The 21845-nt window shown below is 38.2% G+C and overlaps 2 protein-coding genes and 1 non-coding gene across 3 annotated transcripts; 1 reads left to right on the forward strand and 2 right to left on the reverse strand.

Annotated features, from left to right (window-relative positions):
• Positions 1-1596: 1596 nt before the first annotated feature.
• LOC126388370 (cytochrome c oxidase subunit 7B, mitochondrial) lies at positions 1597-5673 on the reverse strand. Its single transcript, XM_050041479.1, has 3 exons — positions 5516-5673; positions 2932-3047; positions 1597-1805 (listed from the first exon to the last, which is right to left on the reverse strand). Exons 1-3 carry the CDS (start codon positions 5550-5552, stop codon positions 1722-1724), a joined length of 237 nt encoding a protein of 78 aa, XP_049897436.1. The 5' UTR covers positions 5553-5673; the 3' UTR covers positions 1597-1721.
• A 438-nt stretch (positions 5674-6111) lies between these two features.
• On the forward strand, positions 6112-6222 carry trnal-caa (transfer RNA leucine (anticodon CAA)). Its single transcript has 2 exons — positions 6112-6149; positions 6177-6222. It is a non-coding gene; the product is annotated as a tRNA-Leu (tRNA).
• Positions 6223-8415: 2193 nt separating this feature from the next.
• pgrmc1 (progesterone receptor membrane component 1) lies at positions 8416-20154 on the reverse strand. The gene is made up of 3 exons (XM_050041477.1): positions 19815-20154; positions 15483-15638; positions 8416-13110 (listed from the first exon to the last, which is right to left on the reverse strand). The coding sequence occupies exons 1-3, from the start codon at positions 20107-20109 to the stop codon at positions 13016-13018; spliced, it is 546 nt and encodes a 181-aa protein (XP_049897434.1). The 5' UTR covers positions 20110-20154; the 3' UTR covers positions 8416-13015.
• Between the last annotated feature and the right edge of the window lie 1691 nt (positions 20155-21845).

Here is a 21845-nt window from a genome sequence, read left to right on the forward strand (position 1 = left end):
ACCACAGCACGCCCCCGCTGCTAATTGGCTACAGCGGGGAGGACAGCGGGTCTTCTGATTGGATCCAGTTGTTGTCTGTTATCTGACGTAAACGGGTCGTACCCTATATGGTCGTACCCAGTGCCGTAAGGGCTCTGGTCGTACCCATTGATTAGCCGCTCACCTGATGACTTCATCTGCCTTACACAAAGTACATTTACTCAAGTACTGTACTGAATCAGTGATGCAAGAACTCAGATGTTTTATGAGTAGCCAAACTGTCCTGTAAAAATACTGTTAAACGTACAAGTCATGTTTTCAAGCTCTTACTTGTGTAATGGACAATTTTATTTGAATTTAATCTCTATTTATGCACTTATTCTAATGTATTTTGTTTTTTTGTCTTTTATGAGCTGCTGGACAGCTGCATTTCCATTTGGCATAAATAAAGTTCTTACTATTCTATTCTATTCTATTCAAGTATGCTACCATATGATAAGACAGAACTTCATCCCCAGGGTACAGCTTGGCAGCAGTTGTAATACAAAGTTAGAGGAGTGCAGATGCAAAGTATGCAATGTACAAGGACTAACATCAGTAGAAAAGAAATGTATAGCAAAATAAAATACAATACATAGCAAGTTTAAAACTAAATATAAACTAGATAACAGTGGGGTGGCTCACAGCAAGTTTTAAAAATGTAAAATATAGCGATAATGTGAATGTGCAAAGTTATAAAACAAATATAGTGGAGTAAAAAGAACACCATTTACCTCCAAAATGTGGTGGAATAAGTTTAAAGTAGCATAAAATGGGAATACTAAATTGGAAAGTAAATATGTTTAACCGAGGCTACAATACACATGAAAATATTGCACTTTGTTCTACATTTATTTGGTAACTTTGCTGACAAGTTACTTTCAACATGCAACATTAAAGTGATGAACACGTTAATGCATCACTAAATTCAACTCAACAATAAAACACATGATTCAGAAATGGGCCATTTCAACTGAGTATTTTATTTTTTGGTACTTTAAGTGTATTTTGAGGCTCATTCTGTACTTTTACTCGAGTAAAATATTGAATGCAGGACTTTTTTTGTGGCAGAGTATTTCTACACCATGGTGTTGCTACTTTGACTTTATTTAGTCTTCTCTGTTACAAGAAGTCGTCGAGTTTCTTCATTTAAACGTACAAAATGTACACAAAGTAAAACACGTATTGTTGTAATGGAGTATTTTTATGTTGTTGTGTTCCTCACTTTTACTTCAGTAAATTATTCAGTACTTTTTAATATATGGGAAAGATATGCATTGGTAGAATATAGAGAATGTTTGCATTTTGCTTTGTGGTGTTTTTATGCTCTCTGCTCACCTGACTTCCCTAAAATGAGTGAATGTTTTAACCATCGCACCAAGGTAGAAAATTTATAAATAAATATATAAAAAGAAATGCTATCAATGACCATTCATAAATATACCTCACCGTTCTCTATCATGACTTTGGAGCAATAACATATTAACTAACAGCCTGAAGTCACAGCTGTGATCTCTAACGGCAGTGACTGTATCAGAGAACTCACACGTCTTAAAAAACATAAGAAAGAAATAGTGATCAGTAGAATCACATTTAATTTATTTGGACAAAATAACATGTTGGAATAAACACAGGCATTCACTGTTGTTCATCATCTGTACAACCAGAAGGTTTATTAGGTGGGATGCAGTCATCGCAGCTCTTCACTCCTCGGCCTCTCTCCAGGGTTTGGGTGTGACCTTCCCAACTGGTGACAGATTCCAGGTGATGCCAGTCTGAGTCAGCACCTGCACCAAGACAGGAAAACATGTTTTTTCCAACAGCAATAACACTTTTTAAAAACATGTATGCACTTATTATTGCAAAGAAATTCAACTTTAAATTCCAATTCACACCTAAGTTAAGATACAGAACTGAAGACACAGTATTTGCTTCAAAGTCTACAACTGAAGAAAGCATGCACACACACAAAAAATAAATAAATAAATAAAATGGAAAACGTTTAATCCAAAAATCAAACACCTTTGAGCTCATTTAAGGGATTTTATTGTGGTAAAATAATAAAACATTCTCAGGAATTTCAGTAAACCTGCTAAAATTCCCCTCCAGTGGTTGGCAGATGTGTTCAGGGACAGGTTTCCTAGCAAACATTATCGGAAAAATGATGTGTCATGGTGCTGCTGGATGAAAAACAACTAGTTACCATCTTGAGGTGTTATACCTCTGTGAACCAGTTGAGTTTCTCTTTTAGTTTAAACTCATGTCTGTGAAAACATGGATCCTTCACACACATCCTCCCCTAACAGCATAGGAGATCTATACAATCAGCATGGCAAGGTCACCTTGACCTTCAACCACCAAGTCTAATCAGCTCAATCTTGAGTCCAAGTAAACGTCCATGCCAAATTTGAGGAAACTGTCTCTCTAGGCTTTCATGAGAGGGTATTGTGAGGGTATCATTAAACTAGACAACCTGAGGCATCCATTGGTACCAGCTGTTAGCTCATTGTTGAGTCCAAGTGAACGTTTGTGCCAGATTTGGGGGAAAAAACCCCCCAAAAAAATCCCTCAAGGTGCTCTTGAGATATCACATTCACAAGGTCACAGCAACCTTGATCTTTGACCACCAAATCTAATCAGCTCATCATTGAGTCCAAGTGGATGTTGGTGCCAAATTTGAGGAAATTCCTTCAATGCATTTGAGATATTGCGTTCATGAGAATGGGACAGACGGACGGACAGTATGTCTATCATTCCTTTCTCCTGACTTGAAAAAAATAATAATAATAAATAAAAAAAAAAAAATCAAACTTCCACATATGATGCTTTATGTACGGCTACGTGAGCGAGCTGTGTGTTCAGCTCATACTTATAAATGAATGTGATGTGGTCCAACACGACAGCACTACTTACATATGACCACACACCCACGCAGAAGGCAGCTCCACCAACCATCAGGCCAGTGCCGTACTTGGAGTGGAAGTTCGGGGCGGCGGTGGATCCATGCCTCACCTGCCTCGCGGCCTGACCTGGATGACGACAAAACACAATGGCATTTATATACTGCGCTAGTACTAACTTGCAGCTTACAGCATTTTGCAGTTCTCTTTATAGAGTCTAAAGGTTTTTAATAAAACAAAGTAGAAATACAGAGGGAAAACAGGAACAATTCAGAGTGCGAGGAGAAGAGAAGTGACAGAAACTAACGGGATCATGAAGCTGGATACTCTGACATTGTCATTTTGTTTTTTTAACATGCAATAATTGGTGCAATTATACAACTGTGGAATATTCATCAGTGTACGCCTTTATTCTCACCAACACCTCTTGAACTGGTAACTGTACATATTTCTTTTGTTTATTCTTATTCTTATTTTCATTACATTGATGTGTAAGTGTAGGGATGCACGGTATTGGATTTTTTTTGCCAATATCCGATATGCTGATATATAAAATGTTAATTGGCTGATACTCAATACCAATATAGATATATCCATTTTTCCCCCACCAAATTTTAGTGATCATCAAGTCTCCTCTGTAGTAGAAGTAACATCATATTATGCATGCATACTCTTATTGTGACGGCCCACCAGCAAATGGAGACATGAAATACAATACTTCTCAGTGTATGTGATATTTATTTATTGTGCAAAGTAAGAAAAAGCAAGTTGACCAATTCTGATAGTTCATTGTAAAGCCAATATCGTCCGATACCGATGATGTGCCAATATTATCATGCATCCCTACTAGGTTGTAGTAACCATTATGGCATAATACATTTTTTATATTTCTGAATGGAACACTAGTTTCTACAGTGTAATGTAGCACAATGCACATATTTGCATATTTCTACACACTTACAGACTCAGCACAGTGAGGATACATATTTTATTCTTACTATTTTAAGTACTAGTGTTAAACACTGTAGCATAATGCACACTTGTATCTCTATTCTATTTTATTACCTAAAATTTACATACTCCTATTTCATACTCTTACCTTTTATAATACTCTACTCTGTAAATCAGAGAGACGCAAATTCCCCTCGAGGATCAATAAAGTATTTCTGATTCTTATTCTTATAACACTTGGATACTTTTACTTCCATGAGGTTTTGAATGCAGGACTTTTACTTGCAGTGGAGTTTATTCACAGTGTGGTATTAGCACCATTAGTTAAGTGAAGGTTCTGGATACTCAGGGTGTCTGCAGGTATAAGACAGTTTAATTTAATGCTTTTTAGAACCCTCTCAAGACACGTTTTAACCACCTTTAGGACAGATTTTTGGACAAATCCTGTTTTACTTATTTAAGCATCGCAAGTAAGAAGTATATGTGATCTTGTGCAGAGGTAGGTGTTACATGATTATTAGAATGACTTAACTCGATCTACAGTTTGCCTGAAGGTGAGTGCAAGTATGAAGTTAAATGACAGTATTATTGTTTTTTAAAGATTTGTAACATAAGAAATATGGACTTTAACAAAGACAAACACTCATTTTTACAAAAATAAATTAAAAGATGTATAAATGAATTCAGAAAAAATGTTTTTAGTGGTTACGACCTCACAAATTCAAATTCAAGACTATTTAGTGATCTTCAAGATCTTATTGTTATATCATTGAAGTGAGAACATTTTAAGACTTTTCAGGGACCTGCAGACATGCTCATACTTCCTCCACCATTGACTGCACACCATTTTTAACTTTTGTGCCAAACATGGAAGCTGAAAAATTAGAATGACTTACACTTTACTTTCCGGCTGATGTCACACAAGTTAATTAATATGTCATCATTTGTAATTACTTATTTTCCTCTCTTTTGGATTCCCTTTGACAGGTCGGACTTTGTTTGTTTGTTCTTGTGTTGACGGGTGAGTGGGGCTATGTTTTTGTCCTTATTGGTTTTGTGTTTGTTTATTAGTATTCTGCATGTCTTTATTGACCTGCTAATAAAAATACATTGTTTAAAGACCTCCGTGAATGTTGGTGAAAGACATGTGCCGCCATATCCAGATGACAGGACTGTCCTTATTTGCCCTTCCTTTCAGACTAACTTCATGGACATCAGATAGACAGTTTAGCGTCTCCTTACATGCTTAATTACTAATGCATTTTCCATAACTAATTGAAAAGGGTATTATCTGTATAATTAAAACAAATAAGTTAACTAGTTATCATGCTAACTCACACAGATCAGCATCGGACATCTAGATGCAAAATGACGCATTATAAAGGTCGCTTCCGGTGGCAGTTTTGACTTTATTTACGTAAGATAATTAAGGGCATTTAATTACACAACTAACTGTTTTTGAGTCATATCTTTTACATGAGTTGCTGATATTAGGTTAGGTTAGCTTGGCTAGCAACATTAGCACGGTGACCGCGGTCACCGACCAAAGGCAGGCCGTTTAAACTTGTTAATGGACTGATGTCAAACTGTGGCCGGCCCTAAATATGTACAGACAACACACATTTTCATAAAACTCGTTTCCTTACCGGTGATGTTGACTGCAGCTTTAGCAAACCGATACATGTTGTCTAGCCCGGTGCCTTCAGATACCCTTGAAGAACGGAAGTGTAATATGGCCGCCGCACGTACACACAGCGGAAATTACGAAGGTAGCATCCTGACGTCACCTTAAAGGGATGGTTCCAATTTTTTGAAGAGGGGTTGTATGACTTATCCATTTACAGTGTGCTACAAACAGGAACAGGCTGTCTGTCAGGAAAAGGTAAAGCAGTGAAAATACTCGAAATACATTGTACATTTAAACTGATACAGATTTTTTTAATTGAGACTTTATATAGGTGGCTAAAATACGTTTTTTGCGAGCCGTAATACACCAACTATGGGTAAGTAATGTTAGCCAATCTCTCTCATTAAACCCCGCTTCAAAAAATCCAAATGTCCCTTTAACGTAAAAACAAGTGAACACGGAAGTGAAATACGCACTTTTAGACATCGATACGATAAAAACATGGCGAAAAAACAATTACTAGTGATTTATTTTACAAATACAACAAAATAATTCACAATTTACCTGGTTTGTGTAATAGATAAAAGTCCAACTGAGATCATCCTGTAGCACCGTGTCAGGATGGCCGAGTGGTCTAAGGCGCCAGACTCAAGGATAATCTCCTTCCGCTGAGACGGGACTTCTGGTCTCCGAATGGAGGCGTGGGTTCGAATCCCACTTCTGACACATACTTTTTGCGTGTGCTTTACATGATGATGGAAATCTAAAAGCAGTACGACAAAACGATATTTATCTCCAGAGGGGAAATTCAGATTATTGCAGCAGCACACATGATGGTGTAACGTTACACTCACTGCCTGTTAACACAAATAGATAATAAGCCAATCTCGTTGCAGCAGCTCATGTAGACATGGTGAACACAATACAACACGACCTGCTGAGCGAATCTGATGAAGCAACATGTGAAACGCGTTGTTCGCCCCTTCTCTTTTTAACTTTTGATAATAAACCTTCTGTCAATCCTATGCTATAGTGTGCGCTGGAAGTTTTTTGAATTTTTGACTGTGATTTATCCTGCACCAGCTGGCACCTAGAAGTAGCACTTAGTTGCTGTGCACGGGACTTAAAAACTTTTTTATGACCTGCTGAAGTTAAAACTGAGCATCAGAATGAGGAAGAAGGTGATTTAAAGGGATAGTGCACCCAAAAATGCACAGAGCACAGAGAAGCAGTCAGAGCTACAGGCTACAGTGAGGCTAAAAACAGAGTTCACATGACATTTTTCAAAACAACATTTTATGTCAGGAATTCAGGACACTTGGATCACTACAGATGAGCAGTATGGAGATATTTTGTGGTTTCAATTTTGTGTTCTTGTATGGAGATATTTTGTGGTTTCAATTTTGTGTTCTTAAATGTTAGTCTGGGGCGCCGTCAGCCATTAGGTGTGCTAGCCGCTCCCCCCGCCGATCTCCGCAAGGGATGTGAGGACTCTAAGAGGCCGTTTACACGTTGCCGGCTATTTTCATAAACGGACATTTCACGTCTCCGTTTTCAAAAAGATCTTCGTTTACACTTACCCGTGTATATATACACGAGAGCATGCCAAACCTGTAGGTGGCAGTGTAACGAGAAGCTCAAGTCTTCCATGTATCCATTGTCACCATAGCAACATAGGTCGCACTTTTGACCCAGGCGCAAGTTCCGGTGCACACTGTGACGTCGGCTGCCTATAACTCCATTTATCTCCGTTTATCTCAGTTTACATGCAAACGCGCAACCGGAGTTTTCCAAAATCTCCACTCTGGCCGGAGTTTTTAGAAAGACTCGCTTTCAAAGGAGAAATCTCCGTTTGCGTGTAAACGAAGGGCACAAACAAAGGAAGATGTCTCCGTTTATCAAAATCACCATGTACGTGTAAACGGCCTCTAAAACTTCACCAGAGCCTCCGTCGGCATATGGGTGAGTAGATAATGGCTGAATTGTCATTTTTGGGTGCACTATCCCTTTAAGTGACTTTGATGGTGGCATGGTTGTTGGTGCCAGACGGGCAAAAACTTATTGCATTAAATACACGGAGCCTCCTATGCAAAAAAATAAAATAAAATAAAATCCTACTTCCCATGTCTCAGCATTTTTTTTTAAAGATTTCTTACAGATTGATGTAAGATATTTTAATACTGATTAAGGCCTAATTCTCAGATTAATGAATTCACTGCCTTTTAAGACTTTTTAAGGATCTGCAGGAACTATATTATAAATTTCATACAAGGTACTGAATATGCTTATTTAGTTTGATATATCATACATAAATGCAAGGTCATGGCGACCTTGACTTTTGACAGCCAAAATCTAATCAATTCATTGTTGACTCAGAGCGGAAAGTCTGTGCCAAATTTGAAAAAATCCCTCAAGGCATTATTGAGGTATTGTATTCACAAGAATGATACACATGAGGTCACAATGACCTTGTCTTTGACCTATGACTCCAAAATCTAATTAGTTCAGTTCATTAGTGGATGTAGGTACTAAATTTGAGGAAATTCCCTCCAGGTGTTTTTTTTTTTCAGGTGTTGCATTCACGAGAATGCGATGGACAAGGTCACAGTGACCTTTACCTTTGACCACCAAATTAAAACCAGTTAATTCTTGACTAAAAGTGGATCTTTGTGCCAAATTTGAAGGAATTCCCTCAAGGTGTTTATGAGATATTGCACAAGAATGAGACAGATGAGGTCACAACAGCCTTGATCTTTGACCTATGACCCCAAAATCCAATCAGTTCATAGTTGAGTCCAAGGGGATATTTGTGCCAAAGTTGAAGAAAGTTCCTTAAGGTGACATAAAAATATAGATGATAACTAAAGATGACTTAAATTTATTTTGTCGTTTTTATTAAATCAAAATACCATTTTCAGGATTATGACATTTAGATTATGTATGTACACACACGCATACTGAAAATGTTCCCTCATTGAATCTCTTTTTACAGAATGTGGACGATCTCTCCAGTTTTTACAAGGACGATGATGGAAAAGAAAAATATCAACAGATGATATAACTAAACATTTAATACAAACTTCTTCCTCATAACTTCAGGGTTAAAAAATTAATGATAATTACTCGCAATAAAAGCATTTGCAGCACTTCATGAGCATATTTGTGAAAATAAAACTTCCTGGTCTAGAATTATTTGCAGTTTGGGGTCTCGGACTGTGAAATATTGCTGAAACAGGCTCCGATTATCAATCTAAGTTTTTAATTATCTAGTCGACAAGACTTTGAGCGCACCAGAGATGACCTCACAACGAATGTTTAATTCTTTTCCGTCATGGATATAGTTTAAAAATTGTAAATCATTAGCTGGATAGGGGATAAAAGAAACTGTGATTCTAAGATTCATAATATTCAACCTAATTGGCAGCAACCTGGACTTTTTAGTGTTTTAAGGGAAATTTGAACTTCCTGAAACTTTTTCTCTGCACCATGTGATAAACTAAAGAACACAAAGAAATTACTGCACATGAAGAGGAGCTTCATATCTTATGTTAAAAAAAATCATTGCACATTAAATGTTTTGTTCGACCTACAGTCCAATATCTAAAAGGAATTCAAACCATATTTGTACAAAGCAAAGAAAAAGCAGCAAATCCTTATTATCCTTAATATTTTTGCTTAGTAAGTTGGGATCTGGGGTTGTGGACTCAGGAAATCTGTGAACTCCTGTCAGAAAACTCTGAATTAGTTAAAGCGAAATCAACACTGAAAATCTGACAAACGTGTCAACACACGGGAGAATTCAGATCAGCAGATACTTCTGATGAGTTAACAAACATCTGGGCATCTTCGTCCTTTTATTGAAGATTAGACAGGAAACTGTTGTGGCCAGTTGACACATTATATCACAGAATATATAAAGTAAATGTCGTTGGTACAGTTTATCAAGAAAAAGTGCATAAAGGAGAACTCATTAGTGTTTATGTGACGACATCTTTAATCTTTACATCAGCTCATCAGAGTCCTGTTAGAAGGTAAATTCCTGTATTTTATTAGCCCGGGTGTTTCTCTCATAACTGTGTCCAAATATATGTACTGGGGCAGGTACTGCGAACCCACTATGGAGATCTGTGTGGGTACATGAGACCCTAAAAAAGAAGCTGGATCATGGGGAGTACCACCAGTTGGTCCAGGAGCTTCTCCTCCATGATGGCTGCTTCAAGTTGCACTTATGCTTCCACACCTGCTGTTTTCTTTTGAGATGATAACTGTGGTTTGTAAAGTCGTATAGCTCTGGATATCCAGCAACCGCCACCACCAGTTTCTCCTCCATTGTTTACCAACTGTAAACGTGACCACCACAGAAGGCCCGCCTCTCAAATCATCTGATTGGACAAAGGGAAAAAAAGTGGAGATGACGTGGGGCGCTTTTCTGCTCTGAGTTGAAGATTGTTTTACTCGAGGAGTTCAGAGCGCTACAGCAAAAACACCAGGTGCCTAGAGAGCAGAAACGTGAGGTGCATAGCGATGCAAAAACTGCGAGCAAAAAGCTCGCCTCCAGCTGCTAAAATGCTTTCTGTGTGATTGAGGCCTAAAGCTTTCCAGATAAACTTTAAATAACTCCGCCACGGAGGTGGTGTTTGCTTCGGGTTTGTTCGTTTGTCAGCAGGCTTTTGGAAAAACTACTGCCCCAATTTTCATTAAATGTGCTGAAAGGGTGGAGCATGAGCCGAGGAAGAACCTGTGAAAGTTTGGAGAGGATCCCATCATGGGGCAGACACACAAATTATTTTACACTTTCGGTAACATTGCGAAATCGGACATTTGGCCTTGGTGGCGGTCTGCCCTCTCTGATACCCCTTTTCCACTGACACAGGACCTGTTTGTTCTACTTCCTGCACCTCATCTTGAACAGCATTTCGACCAAAACTAAATTGGTTAAGAACCCAAAAAGTTGGTTCTCAGCTGGAACCAAAAAAAATAAGAGGTTTTCCTTGACCTAAATAGTGAACTGTGGCGACATCATTCGGCGTATCGTAGGCTGGAAAGAGGATGGAGAAGTGAAGTGAAACATCGCCAATGAGTGTACAGTGATCTCATTAATAGTTGGTCCATGCTTGCTTTTTGGGTAAAAACACATATCTGTACCAACAGAACAAAAGTTTGCACATACCAATGCAGTCCACTACTTTGTTAGTACTGTTTACCTCCCCTGTGCATCGTACAACGCCCTCCATTGATGATACATCCTTGATTACAATGGTTCTGTTCAAAACTGGTAGAAACGCAGGCTGGTTCACAAGATAGCACCCAGGTTCCAGGAATCATGAACAGAACCAGTTCAAGAACATGAGCTCATTTGGTGGAAAAGGGAAACAAGTGTCCTTCTCGTTTCGTATGAATCATTTTACCCATTTCAGAGTCCGACCAAAAGTACCGGCAAACATGGAGACTGTGTCTCAGTTGAGGGGCTGCAGCCTTCAAAGGCTGCATTTTAAGACCGATTGCGTCACATTGGCGCGGCCGAGGCCGTCCCATTTCAAGGGCTCCTTCAAATGCAGCCTTCTTTCCCAGTTCTTTCCCATTTGGAGGATGCAACAGATGAATCCTTCTTGGCCCATCCTATCCCATGATGTATTGTGCACCGGTAATGATTATATATTAAGTTAACTGACAGCTAGCTAACAGTTAACTGTTGTTAACATTACTATTAGCTAAAAGTGCACAGTTTAAACAATGTTAATTTCAAAAGTTTACCTGCAAACAGTCCCTCAGCCTGAAATATATCAAACGTCTCTGGCGGTGAGTCATCACCTCAAATATTAAATTTAAAAATATATATATATATATCTAATAACATTCTCTGGGTCCATGATTTAGGGCTAACTAACTTACTAGCTTACTCCTTCTTTTGCCAAGTGCAGCTGGTTGCTAGGTAGTAGGAACACCAACGGGTCGGGGTGAGAACAACTGGTGATGCAACAAGGAAATCTTCTGCAGACCAGAGACCAGACCGGAGACAGTTCGGTTTGGCTGATGTGGCCTTGCAAGGATGTGGCCGACGTTGACTGCGAAGGCCGCGTCCGTCAAAAGCTGCAGCCCCTGAACTGAGACACAGCTCGAGATTAGTCCCCTGGATAGGGACCTATTTTCAGGGAGACTTGCTGATGAACCAAACTAACTTTTGGTCGAGCTCACTTGAAATGATCTCTGTAAAATTAATTCAAGAGTTTATTTGGAAAGACTCACATTAAAAAACACTTTAAATCTACCCTCTGGCTCCATTTTAGATTATGAGTGAAACTACATTCTGAGACAATTTTTTTTTAAATTTGAGATGAGCCCAAACTTGGATGAAAGGAATGTTTACAACCTGCAACACATCAGCAATCACGTTAACAAAGTGTACGACAGAGCTGTGGATTTACTCACAGCTTCAACTGATCTCCTTCAGACAACAGGACGTATAACCGTCAGTGGAATTGGTCCGAGTTCTCGATTCTCCGCAACCATCTAAAGATCAATTTTACAGTTAACTGATGAACTCTAACAACTAGAGCCCGACCGATACTTGATTTTTGGGGCAGATCCCGAAACCGATATCAAAATTCTGGTTTAGATATATACTGGCTGATATGGAGTCTGTCAATTATCCCTAAAATGTGGTTATAAAACACTTAGACAAAGGTATGTAACGGAGGCTAGATGTTATAAGGCAAGCAACAAGCCGTCAGTTGGCTGTAGGTCAATGTTGGGCTGTCGGTGAATGTCTGCCAGCTTTGTCAGTGCAGTGTGTCCCGCACCGTTGCCCCTCGTTAGCTGCAGTTGGCTTTTTTTGGCTGATTCAGCATGTTGAATTGGTGGCTGCGATAGTGAAACCCGTCGGTGAATGAAATCACTCTGATTGGCAGTTCAGCTCAGCGCACGAGAAGAGAAACAGAAGTGGGGAAAGTAAAAAAAGAAGGAGTGAGACCAAAAACTAACGTGTTACATAAGGTCAAATTATTTTTCTTAGTCAGTGAGCTCTTTAGCAGAAACGCTGCTCTGTTCTTTCAACACTGGATTGTGTTGTTTATGTGCTAACTGGCTAACTAGCGTGTTACTGTTTCAGTGCACAGTAAACTTCATTTGAGGATTTAATAATTATAAATTACTTCAAGCATCCTTTTCTGCGTTGTGTTCTGTAAAAGAAAAGTTTCATATTGGTGCATATCAGACAACATATACTCTGATATATCTGCGCCAGGCTAATATCAGCTGATTGAACTGGCAGACTGATTTATCGGTCGGGCTCAACAACACTGCACAGCTCTGTATCAGAATGCAGCATATTTAACTGTTAATGCCACAAGATAAATGGAGATAAATGGAATTCAGTCAGCATATAAAATGCAGGATTGTGACAGTCCAAAAGTGCTAAGATACATACAGAAGATTGGCCCTAACAGGAGGCAACAGGCATCAAAATTACAAACATTAAGGCATCGATCAGTTTTTCCTTGTCTTCTTCGCCTTTCATTTTCTAGTCCGCCTTTTTGTCTTTTCCCTCCTCGTCGTCTGTGTACTCTGTGGGCTCCTCGCCTGGTTTCAGGAGCTTGCCGACGTAGTCGTACTTAACTGTAATGGAGGAGGAAAAAAAGAGAATAAGAAAATTATTTACAGCCTCAATAACGACAAAACAGATTCAAGGACACATCATTGGGAATTTGTTCATGTAACACCATTTCTTACAGAGATAAATATAAATTATTTGTTGTCCGACATTTGAAGAAAACAGTCACAAATGTCTGTTTATTTTAAACCAAGAGTCCTCTGGCGAACCTGACTTGGAGCGGGAATTAGTAATAATGTGATTAAATGATCAATTGTTTAGTCTACAAAATGTCACAAAAAGAAACGGTGAGCACGGCCCATGACATCAACTTTCTAATTTTTTAAAAATAATTTTAACCATCAACCTAAAAAAGTCAGAGCATGAATGAAAACATTAACAGATGCATAAAATAAAGCCCCATTTCCACTGAGCAGTTTGGTGCACTTTTTTTCCTGTTGTTTGTGGATAATACCAATAGAACCGTTCCTTACCGTCCCCATGTTTGGTCCCCCCTCTGTTGGGGTACCTAGCACACAGATCTGGTACTAAAAGGTGGAGCTGTGAACACTGCAGTCTGATTGGTCAGTAGAGGACGGTCACTCTGCTCAGGGCTGAGTTGTGTCTGGTTTTGAGGCTCATGTAACCACTATTCATACTGTGGAGAGTTTTATTAGTAAACTGTAACTATAAAATGAAAGGATGTTTTGCTGCCTCTCACAGCAGCTGGAGTCTGAGAAAAAATAACTTCTTTCACTGGGCCAACTGCCGGCAACTTTTAAGGTGGAATGTTAACTTGTGATGTTACTCAATGCATGAGTTGTTGACATGAATCCATCAACACACCTTAAATTTCACTGTGACAACTTTGACCATCACTTTAGTTTTTATCGTCTCTCTTGGATGACAGACACTTTTAGTAATGAGTGGATCTTCAAGAGTTTAAAAATATATATTAATTTCGTCTGGATTATAAAAACTGCATATATTCTAATAAAAATAAAATTTTAAAAAAGCGTTGTTGAGCCTTACTTCCTTTGGGATACAGCAACACTAAACCCCTGAGCTTGCCTGAGAAGGACTAAATGCACAAAGCTGCTATTTTTAAATATCCCATGGAGAGAGACTCTCACTGCAGCCTGTTCTATTTTGTTCTGAAAATGTCTGCATGCAGCCTCGTTCTGTGGACGATAAACCAGGTGCAGACTTCATCTGTGTCACCGCTGATGAGGAAATACAGCGAGTGCTGGACGGAGCAGTGAGTGACAACAACCCCGCCCACATTTAAGAGGACTGTCTGTGGTGGAAACACTAAACAGACCAAGGGTCTAGGTACCATGTCTTAAGGGTTATTGTTGGTTCCAAAGGTACTGTACTGAAAGGGTTTGGTGGAAACTGGCTTAAGAGACAATAGCCAGGTTTCCCTCCAAATGTAGCTCAAATTTTTACCAAATTTTCAGAAAATCTACAGAGGAAAATGTGAATTTATACACAACTGATGTGTCAATATTAGGAGTCGGTTCAACAGCTGGTGGAGCTGATTCTCCAGTCGGTACCATTAAACCATTGCTGAAGAAGATGACGTCACTGAAAGAGCTCCATTAAACCCCCCTTCAGCCCCCTTTATACAGCCTTTTCAGGGTGGGAATTTCACACTTTTAAGCCCCCTTGTCGTTCTGTATTACAGTTATAATCACAGAATGGGGGACAGAGTTGTCTCGCCATTAAGGCAGCATCAGAGGTAGTATCGGCACTGAAACGATGTCTGTATAGAAGGGACAGACAGCAGGACAAGATCATGGTTAGCAGTTAGTGGCTAACTCAAAGAAGAAAAACAGCAGCTAAAGATGTCCACATATTGGTAAAACAATGAGGTCCAGGAGCTCCTTACCGTCGGAGCAGAGGGTTAGATCAGTCGCTATGTAACAGAGACGGTAGCAGATCGTTATTGTCTATAAAGTTATATGTCATACTAGAGGCCGACGCTGTTGTATGACATGTCACGCCCATCATGCCTCTTTTTGTTTGGCAAGGCTAACGTGCTGTCTGAAATCACACACTGGAGTGACATTGTGTAAAAATGCAAAGGCGACAAAAAGACAGGACTTTGTAGCAGCTCTTTAGCGCCATCTCTGTGTAATAAGGGCTGTAGTTGTTATGTAGTATGGGAGGGGTTATGATAAAGATGGCTCCAATGCGTCATCGAGCCATGACTTCAGGCCAGCCCAAAATATAATTTGCTGATATTTTGACTTTTTTGAGTAGTTTGTCATGGTTGGAAAACTTAACTACATCTCAGCTCTGGTCGTATTTCAGGAGAGTGTGACACACTGTGGTAATATTACTGTTTCCTGTGGTACTTCCTGGCAACATAAATATGGTCACATGTCAAACTCACAGGTGAACTGAGTCTCCCACTCAGAGAGGCTCTCCTGCTGCATGGCGTTCAGGTCGGACAGGTCGTCGTGTTCGTCTTTCAGGGCCTCCTTCTCCAGGCAGAATGTTGCGAGGCCTCTGGATGCATCTCTGCCTGCAAACACTCCGTACGGCCCCTCTGTAACACAGTGAGGACACACAGCGATGACACACAGCGATGACACACAGCGAGGACACACAGCGAGGTGGATGCAGCAGCAGTGGCAGCAGGAGCTACTACACTGATGAAAACGGATCATTTAGAGCTTTTTTAACGTGAGATTTTCTCTCTAGTCGCCTGAAGTTGAGCTTGGCAAAGTGGTTTTGACTCAGTCCCACATAAACTCACATATACATATATATATATATATATATATATATATATATATATATATTAATATGTTTAATATATATATATATATATATATATATTACATATATATATATATACATTAATATGATATGAAATATTCATATAGTGATATTCACGATATTTCAACTTGTTGACATATGATGTCATACTGTTACCCACGGCAACAACAAGCATGGCTGAAAGCGAAATTATTATCGACCCTGTGGTGGTTCCAAAAAGAGGAGCAGCTTCAGTAGTGTGGAATAAACTGTGGTGTCCTGAATGTTTTATGAACAGCCCCGGACTTCTCAGACTCTTTTAGCGACTTACCGCTCAGAGGGAACTCATTCAGCGGCTCCTCTGGCAGCAGCACAGCGTCTCTCCCTGTCCTCTGTCTGATTTTGTCATAAACCTTTGGTAATGTTAACCTACATGAAAAACTGCATATGTGTGTATATGTGGTAGTTGTGGTATCATAACAGCCTGTCACAGGTTACAGCGTCATGATTAGAGGAGAAATGGCAGAGCATAAAGGTCCAGGTGGAAAAAAAACAACTCAATCATTTAGGATTTTACTAAAAGAAGGAAATCACCTGTTGATTTATATATATAGATCCTGACATTTTTTGTATTTGGGAGCTGTTTAAATGTGTCATTTGTGGTAGATTTTATTTAGCTGAACTATTAATATTGTGACAGAATCTGAATCTCACTCTGAGTTTTAGCTGAACTATTAATATTGTGACAGAATCTGAATCTCACTCTGAGTTACTGTTGTTGCTCACAAACTAAAGAAATGAGAGATCATTTTAGTTTTTACTGAATATTTGAAGCAAACTGTAAAATTAGATCACAAACTATGGTCTTAAATAATACTTTTTTTTTTTTTTTTTTTTTACTAATTTGTCACATTGCCAAGAATATCGTTATCGCAAAAATACCCTGAAATATTATTTTAGGGCCACATCGCCCACCTCTATTTTGCATTTAAATGATCAATTTATAATACATACAGTACAGACAACTGATAATGACACTTAAAGACTTTGTCATGATGGTTAAAAGAGTCTTTGAAAAAGTCAGAGTGATAATTTTCGAGATATTAACAATGAATTTGTCTATTTTTTTCCCCGTCACTTTATACTTGACCATTTACTCTACAAAACAACAGGAAGCAGAGACAAATATTTACTCATTCTTTCATCAGATGTTTCCTGATTTAAAAAAAAGAAGTTATTTATAGACTATTTTAGTTCAGAGTTCTTGTGCAGTTGTGTGCTGAGACAGAATTTAACATTTAAGGGGAAAAAAGGCATTGTTGGGTTATTTCTATATCTGTGCCAGAACTTTGAAACAACACGCAGCCCTAAATGTTCAAAGTTTGACAGCCTGCAGGATCCATGAGTGACATCATAGCAAGATCTGTCTGAGGACAAACTTTAAATCAGCTGAATTCCTTTAATAACACAGACCGCAAGCAGGAGTACAGGCTGTAGGGCTGGGCGTGCAGTTTGCATGACAGTGAGATATTATGTTGGCCAGAGGTTACACGCCACAGAGGTTACAATCTGAGATAAGATAAAACAACAGTGAGGTCTCACTCTGCGTCTGTTTCCAGGGAACAGAAATGAAGCATGACGGGGCAGATTCTTATTTTAGATAAGTGGAGATGATGGAAAAGTTACAACACATTTACTCTGGTGAAATCTTTATAATTGTCATTTGTTTTATGTTTGATTTGGATTTTTTTTTTTGTACAAATTTTAGTGAATATGTTTGATACACATAATATGCACATTCCAGACTGTCACTATAAAAGTTGTGGAAAATACAATTTAGAATTTAAAAATAATGGAAAAATAAATTCAGTTGCACAACATAAAAATAAAATGTGGGGAAAATAATGAACCTGAATCATTTAAATAATTTAATTTTTAAATTTTTTTCACCCTAATCAAAAGAAATCGACGACAAAATAATGAATGATTTTTACCCTTCAAATTAAATTTTAAGACTAAGATTTGGTTTTGGGAACAACGTGTGTGTTCTCTGCAGAGGTGATATTAAACAACGTAACATCTCTCTATGTCTCAAACACAGATTTTCTGGAAACAATTTAGAGAATAGTTGAGTTGGAAAACCACAATGATGCTGATTTAGATCAAAAGACTTTTCATCTTGGTGCGTTATTCACAGACCTGAATTACCTACTTCTTTTAGCCAAACTTCTTTTTATTCACTAAGCTAAAATGTATTAACACCCACCTGTCTTTATTGGCTACTATAATGAGATTCAACTTTCCACCAAGTCCTTTAAATTAATAAACTCCAAATGTGCAAAGAAAAAAGCCTCTATAAATGAATCAGTAATGAATAAATATTTTAAAATCACTTATTCAGCCTTATTATATCTTTTAATGTTTGTGCAAACTTGAACCCTCTTCCACCTTTATGTTGTTTGTGCCTTATTTTTTTTAACTGAGCGTAAATGCTTCTAACTTTTCATCTACACCTCAGCTTTTGCAGTCGAGGCCCTTCACCTCTGGAGCTCCCTGTCAGAGGATCTGAGGCTGAATCAGTGACATGTTTTTAACTGCTTCTTAAAATGTATCTGTTCAAAAAAGCATTTTATTAGTTTTCACACACTGCTGTTTTGTGTCTCATTTGATTATTTCTATCTTGTGCTGCCATCAGTTATTGTATTCTTTTATTTTGTATTACTCTAATAGTTTGATTTGCTGTACCTCAGCGCAATTTATAGGGCAATTAGTTGCCATCTTTGCTGATCTGCTTCAGTGACGGCACTTTCTTTATTTTATTTTTTTGCTCTTTGAATTTTCTTAAAATTGCCTCATTTTATTTGCTTGGCATTGTTTTTGATCCGGGATCAACCGTGTAAAGCACGTAAATTTGTTTTATTATTATTATTGTTTATCATCCTGTATTTCTACTTTTAGAGCTCATTTATTGTTGCTGTTGTTCTGAAAGACTTCATTTCTTTTTTAATTGATATGCATGATGCTTCTTTGTCTGCTTACTGATTGTTTTAATTTGAGGGTCTCATTTATTGATTTCCCGAGTCTTAAGTACAGGTTTGAATGAAGTTTATTTACTTTATTAATCCTCCTGAGGAGAAATTCAATGTTTGAATGAATGAATGCATTTAGAGTTTATTGTGCTTAATTTATTCTATTTTTTTTTGTTGCCTTTTTTTGTTTTATTAGTTGTCTGTGTGTTTTTGTATTTCTGGTGTTGTGTCACTGCACCCTGGAAGATGTAAGTATCTGATATCTGCTTTCTGTTTGTACATTACCCGTTCACATGGTTAATTAATTAATTAGTTAATAATTATTGTGGAATGATTTACCTGTCCACATTAGACTGGCCCCCTCACTGTCCGTTTTTAAAACCAGTCTTAAAACCCATTTTTACTCCTTGGCTTTTAACCCAGCATGAGACTCTGCTCTTGTTTTACTGTTTTATTGTTTTTATTGTTTGTCTTATGTTTTTATTTTTGTACAGCACTTTGTTTCAGCTGTGGTTGTTTTTAAAGTGCTCTATAAATAAAGTTGAGTTGAGTTGAGTTGAGTAATTTAAAAAAACCTTAATAAAACATGGCGGCTGCCGGGTTATGGTTTTTCACTATGTAGTAACTCATCTTAGGTCATAGACGATCTTTGGTCCCAAGGCTACAGCAGCTACAGTGTTGTGAAACGGGATCTGAGCTCGCTAACTAACGGGGGGTGTGACGTTAGCTTCCAGTAACAAGACTCCATTTTAACCAGTTGTATTTGGTCGTAATGTCGAAAAGATCCTGATTAATGTATGAATAAAATATCCTATCACAGCCGACGGTCTCCTCACGCGAGCAGCCGTTGGTGATGGTGCGTTCAAATCCCAGGAGAAACGACAGAACAGCTCGTACCACCGTAACGGGACCGCCGGTTCACGGTGGGTTTTTACCTGGCCCGTAAAACTTCTTCCCTCTGGTCACGTCGAACACTTTCCCGTTGACAGCCATGAGGATCCTCGGGTCCTGGAGTCCATCGTAGGGCTTCAACTCTGCGATGGTGAAATCTCTCTTCTTCAGTTTGGGCAGCGGTTTGTCCGCCTCACCGAGCTCCGGTGGTTTGTCCCCGCGGAAGATCTTGTAGAGGAGGAAGAGACAGAGGCTGAGGAGGGTCAAATTCAGCGGGGAGGTGAAGATTTCTTGGAAAATACCTCCAGAACTTATCTCGCTGACTTCTGCTTCAGCCATGTTGGCTCCTCTCTGGCTCCGTGTGTGAGTGTGTGTGTGTGTGTGTGGGTGGGACTGGTGGAGCTCATGAGTCCTGAACCAATCACAGCTGCAGCTTCAGAGGCGTCGGTAACAGTTTGACCAATCAGGTTCTTGTAGCTGCGTGCCAAAATTACTGTATTGTAAGAACTGTTGTTTGTTTTCTGTCGATCATGTAATCGATTAATCATACCAGCACTACATGGTGTGTATATCATATGGATATCAATATATACTGAACCCAAAAATGTAAATGAATCTTTATTTTTGCTCATTTCTTGAATTTTCTTTTGATGTTAGAATTATACATTAAGCAAAGTCACGCAAATAAATGAAGTGACATGAGACATATAAGTGACACAAAATGACCACAAAGTGACACAAAGGAACAGTCACACAAACAACTACAAAGTGACACAAAACAACTACAAAGTGACTAAATGCAATAATGACAAAGTGACACAAAAAAATACAGTGACCAAAACAATCCCAGACAAATACAAAACAAACACAGATGAATACAAAACAACTACAAAGTGACACAAAACAACTACAAAGTGACACAAACAACCACAAAACCACAACGTGACACAAAACAATTACGTGACACAAAACAACTACAACGTGACACAAACAACCACAACATGACACAAAACAACAACAAAGTGACAAAAACAATCAAAAGGGACACAAAACAACTACAAAGTGACACAAACAACCACAAAACAACTACGTGACACAAAACAATTACGTGACACAAAACAACTACAACGTGACACAAACAACCACAACATGACACAAAACAACAACAAAGTGACAAAAACAATCAAAAGGGACACAAAACAACTACAAAGTGACACAAACAACCACAAAACAACTACAACGTGACACAAAACAACCACAAAGCAACACAAACAGCCACAAAACAACCACAACATGACACAAAACAACAACAAAGTGACAAAAACAATCAAAAGGGACACAAAACAACTACAAAGTGACACAAACAACCACAAAACAACTACAACGTGACACAAANAAACAATCCCAGACAAATACAAAACAAACACAGATGAATACAAAACAACTACAAAGTGACACAAAACAACTACAACGTGACACAAACAACCACAAAACAACCACAACGTGAAACAAAACAACTACAAAGTGACACAAACAACCACAACGTGACACAAAACAACCACAACGTGACACAAAACAACCACAAAGTCATGAAAAACTACAAAGTAAGTAAAAACAAAGTGACAATAAAACATCAAAGATACAAAGATACCAATTTTCAAAAATACCTCACAACTGTTCTAAGTTGACTAAGCTCAAAAATGATAAATAATTAAAAGTGATTAGATTATTTAAACATTTCAGTTTTATTCCAACTGTTTATCAGAACCTTATTTTTATATTTTTTTCTAATTGTTACATTATGTTTTATATGTTTTATATATTTATAGAGAATTACATTTTCACCACTTGTATTTTGTTTTTAATTTCGTTTTTTGTTTTTTAATCCGTCATTATTATTTATTTATTCTTTGCAGTTTAGCTCAGTTTTAATCATATTTCAAACTGTATTTAAATTTCATATGACGTGCCTTGTTGATCGTAAATACAATTCAAATAAATAAATAAATGAAAGATTTATTCCACACTATACTTCCGGTAATTGTCTCATTAAATCCGGGCACTTCCGTCTGTGG

The sequence above is a fragment of the Epinephelus moara genome, chromosome 3, assembly GCF_006386435.1.
Source record: "Epinephelus moara isolate mb chromosome 3, YSFRI_EMoa_1.0, whole genome shotgun sequence".
NCBI classification, from domain to species: Eukaryota; Metazoa; Chordata; class Actinopteri; order Perciformes; family Serranidae; genus Epinephelus; species Epinephelus moara.

Bases quoted from the DNA above. Each gene is read 5' to 3' on its own strand.
- LOC126388370 (XM_050041479.1), bottom strand. From the start codon at position 5,552: ATGTATCGGTTTGCTAAAGCTGCAGTCAACATCACCG. The intron at 3,048-5,515 runs GTAAGGAAACGA...GTCGTCATCCAG, and splicing joins AGCTGCAGTCAACATCACCG to GTCAGGCCGCGAGGCAGGTG. The intron at 1,806-2,931 runs GTAAGTAGTGCT...GTCTTGGTGCAG, and splicing joins GCGTGGGTGTGTGGTCATAT to GTGCTGACTCAGACTGGCAT.
- pgrmc1 (XM_050041477.1), bottom strand. From the start codon at position 20,109: ATGGCTGAAGCAGAAGTCAGCGAGATAAGTTCTGGAGGTATTTTCCAA. The intron at 15,639-19,814 runs GTAAAAACCCAC...ACTGTGTTACAG, and splicing joins GAAGAAGTTTTACGGGCCAG to AGGGGCCGTACGGAGTGTTT. The intron at 13,111-15,482 runs GTGAGTTTGACA...CCTCCATTACAG, and splicing joins GTGGGAGACTCAGTTCACCT to TTAAGTACGACTACGTCGGC.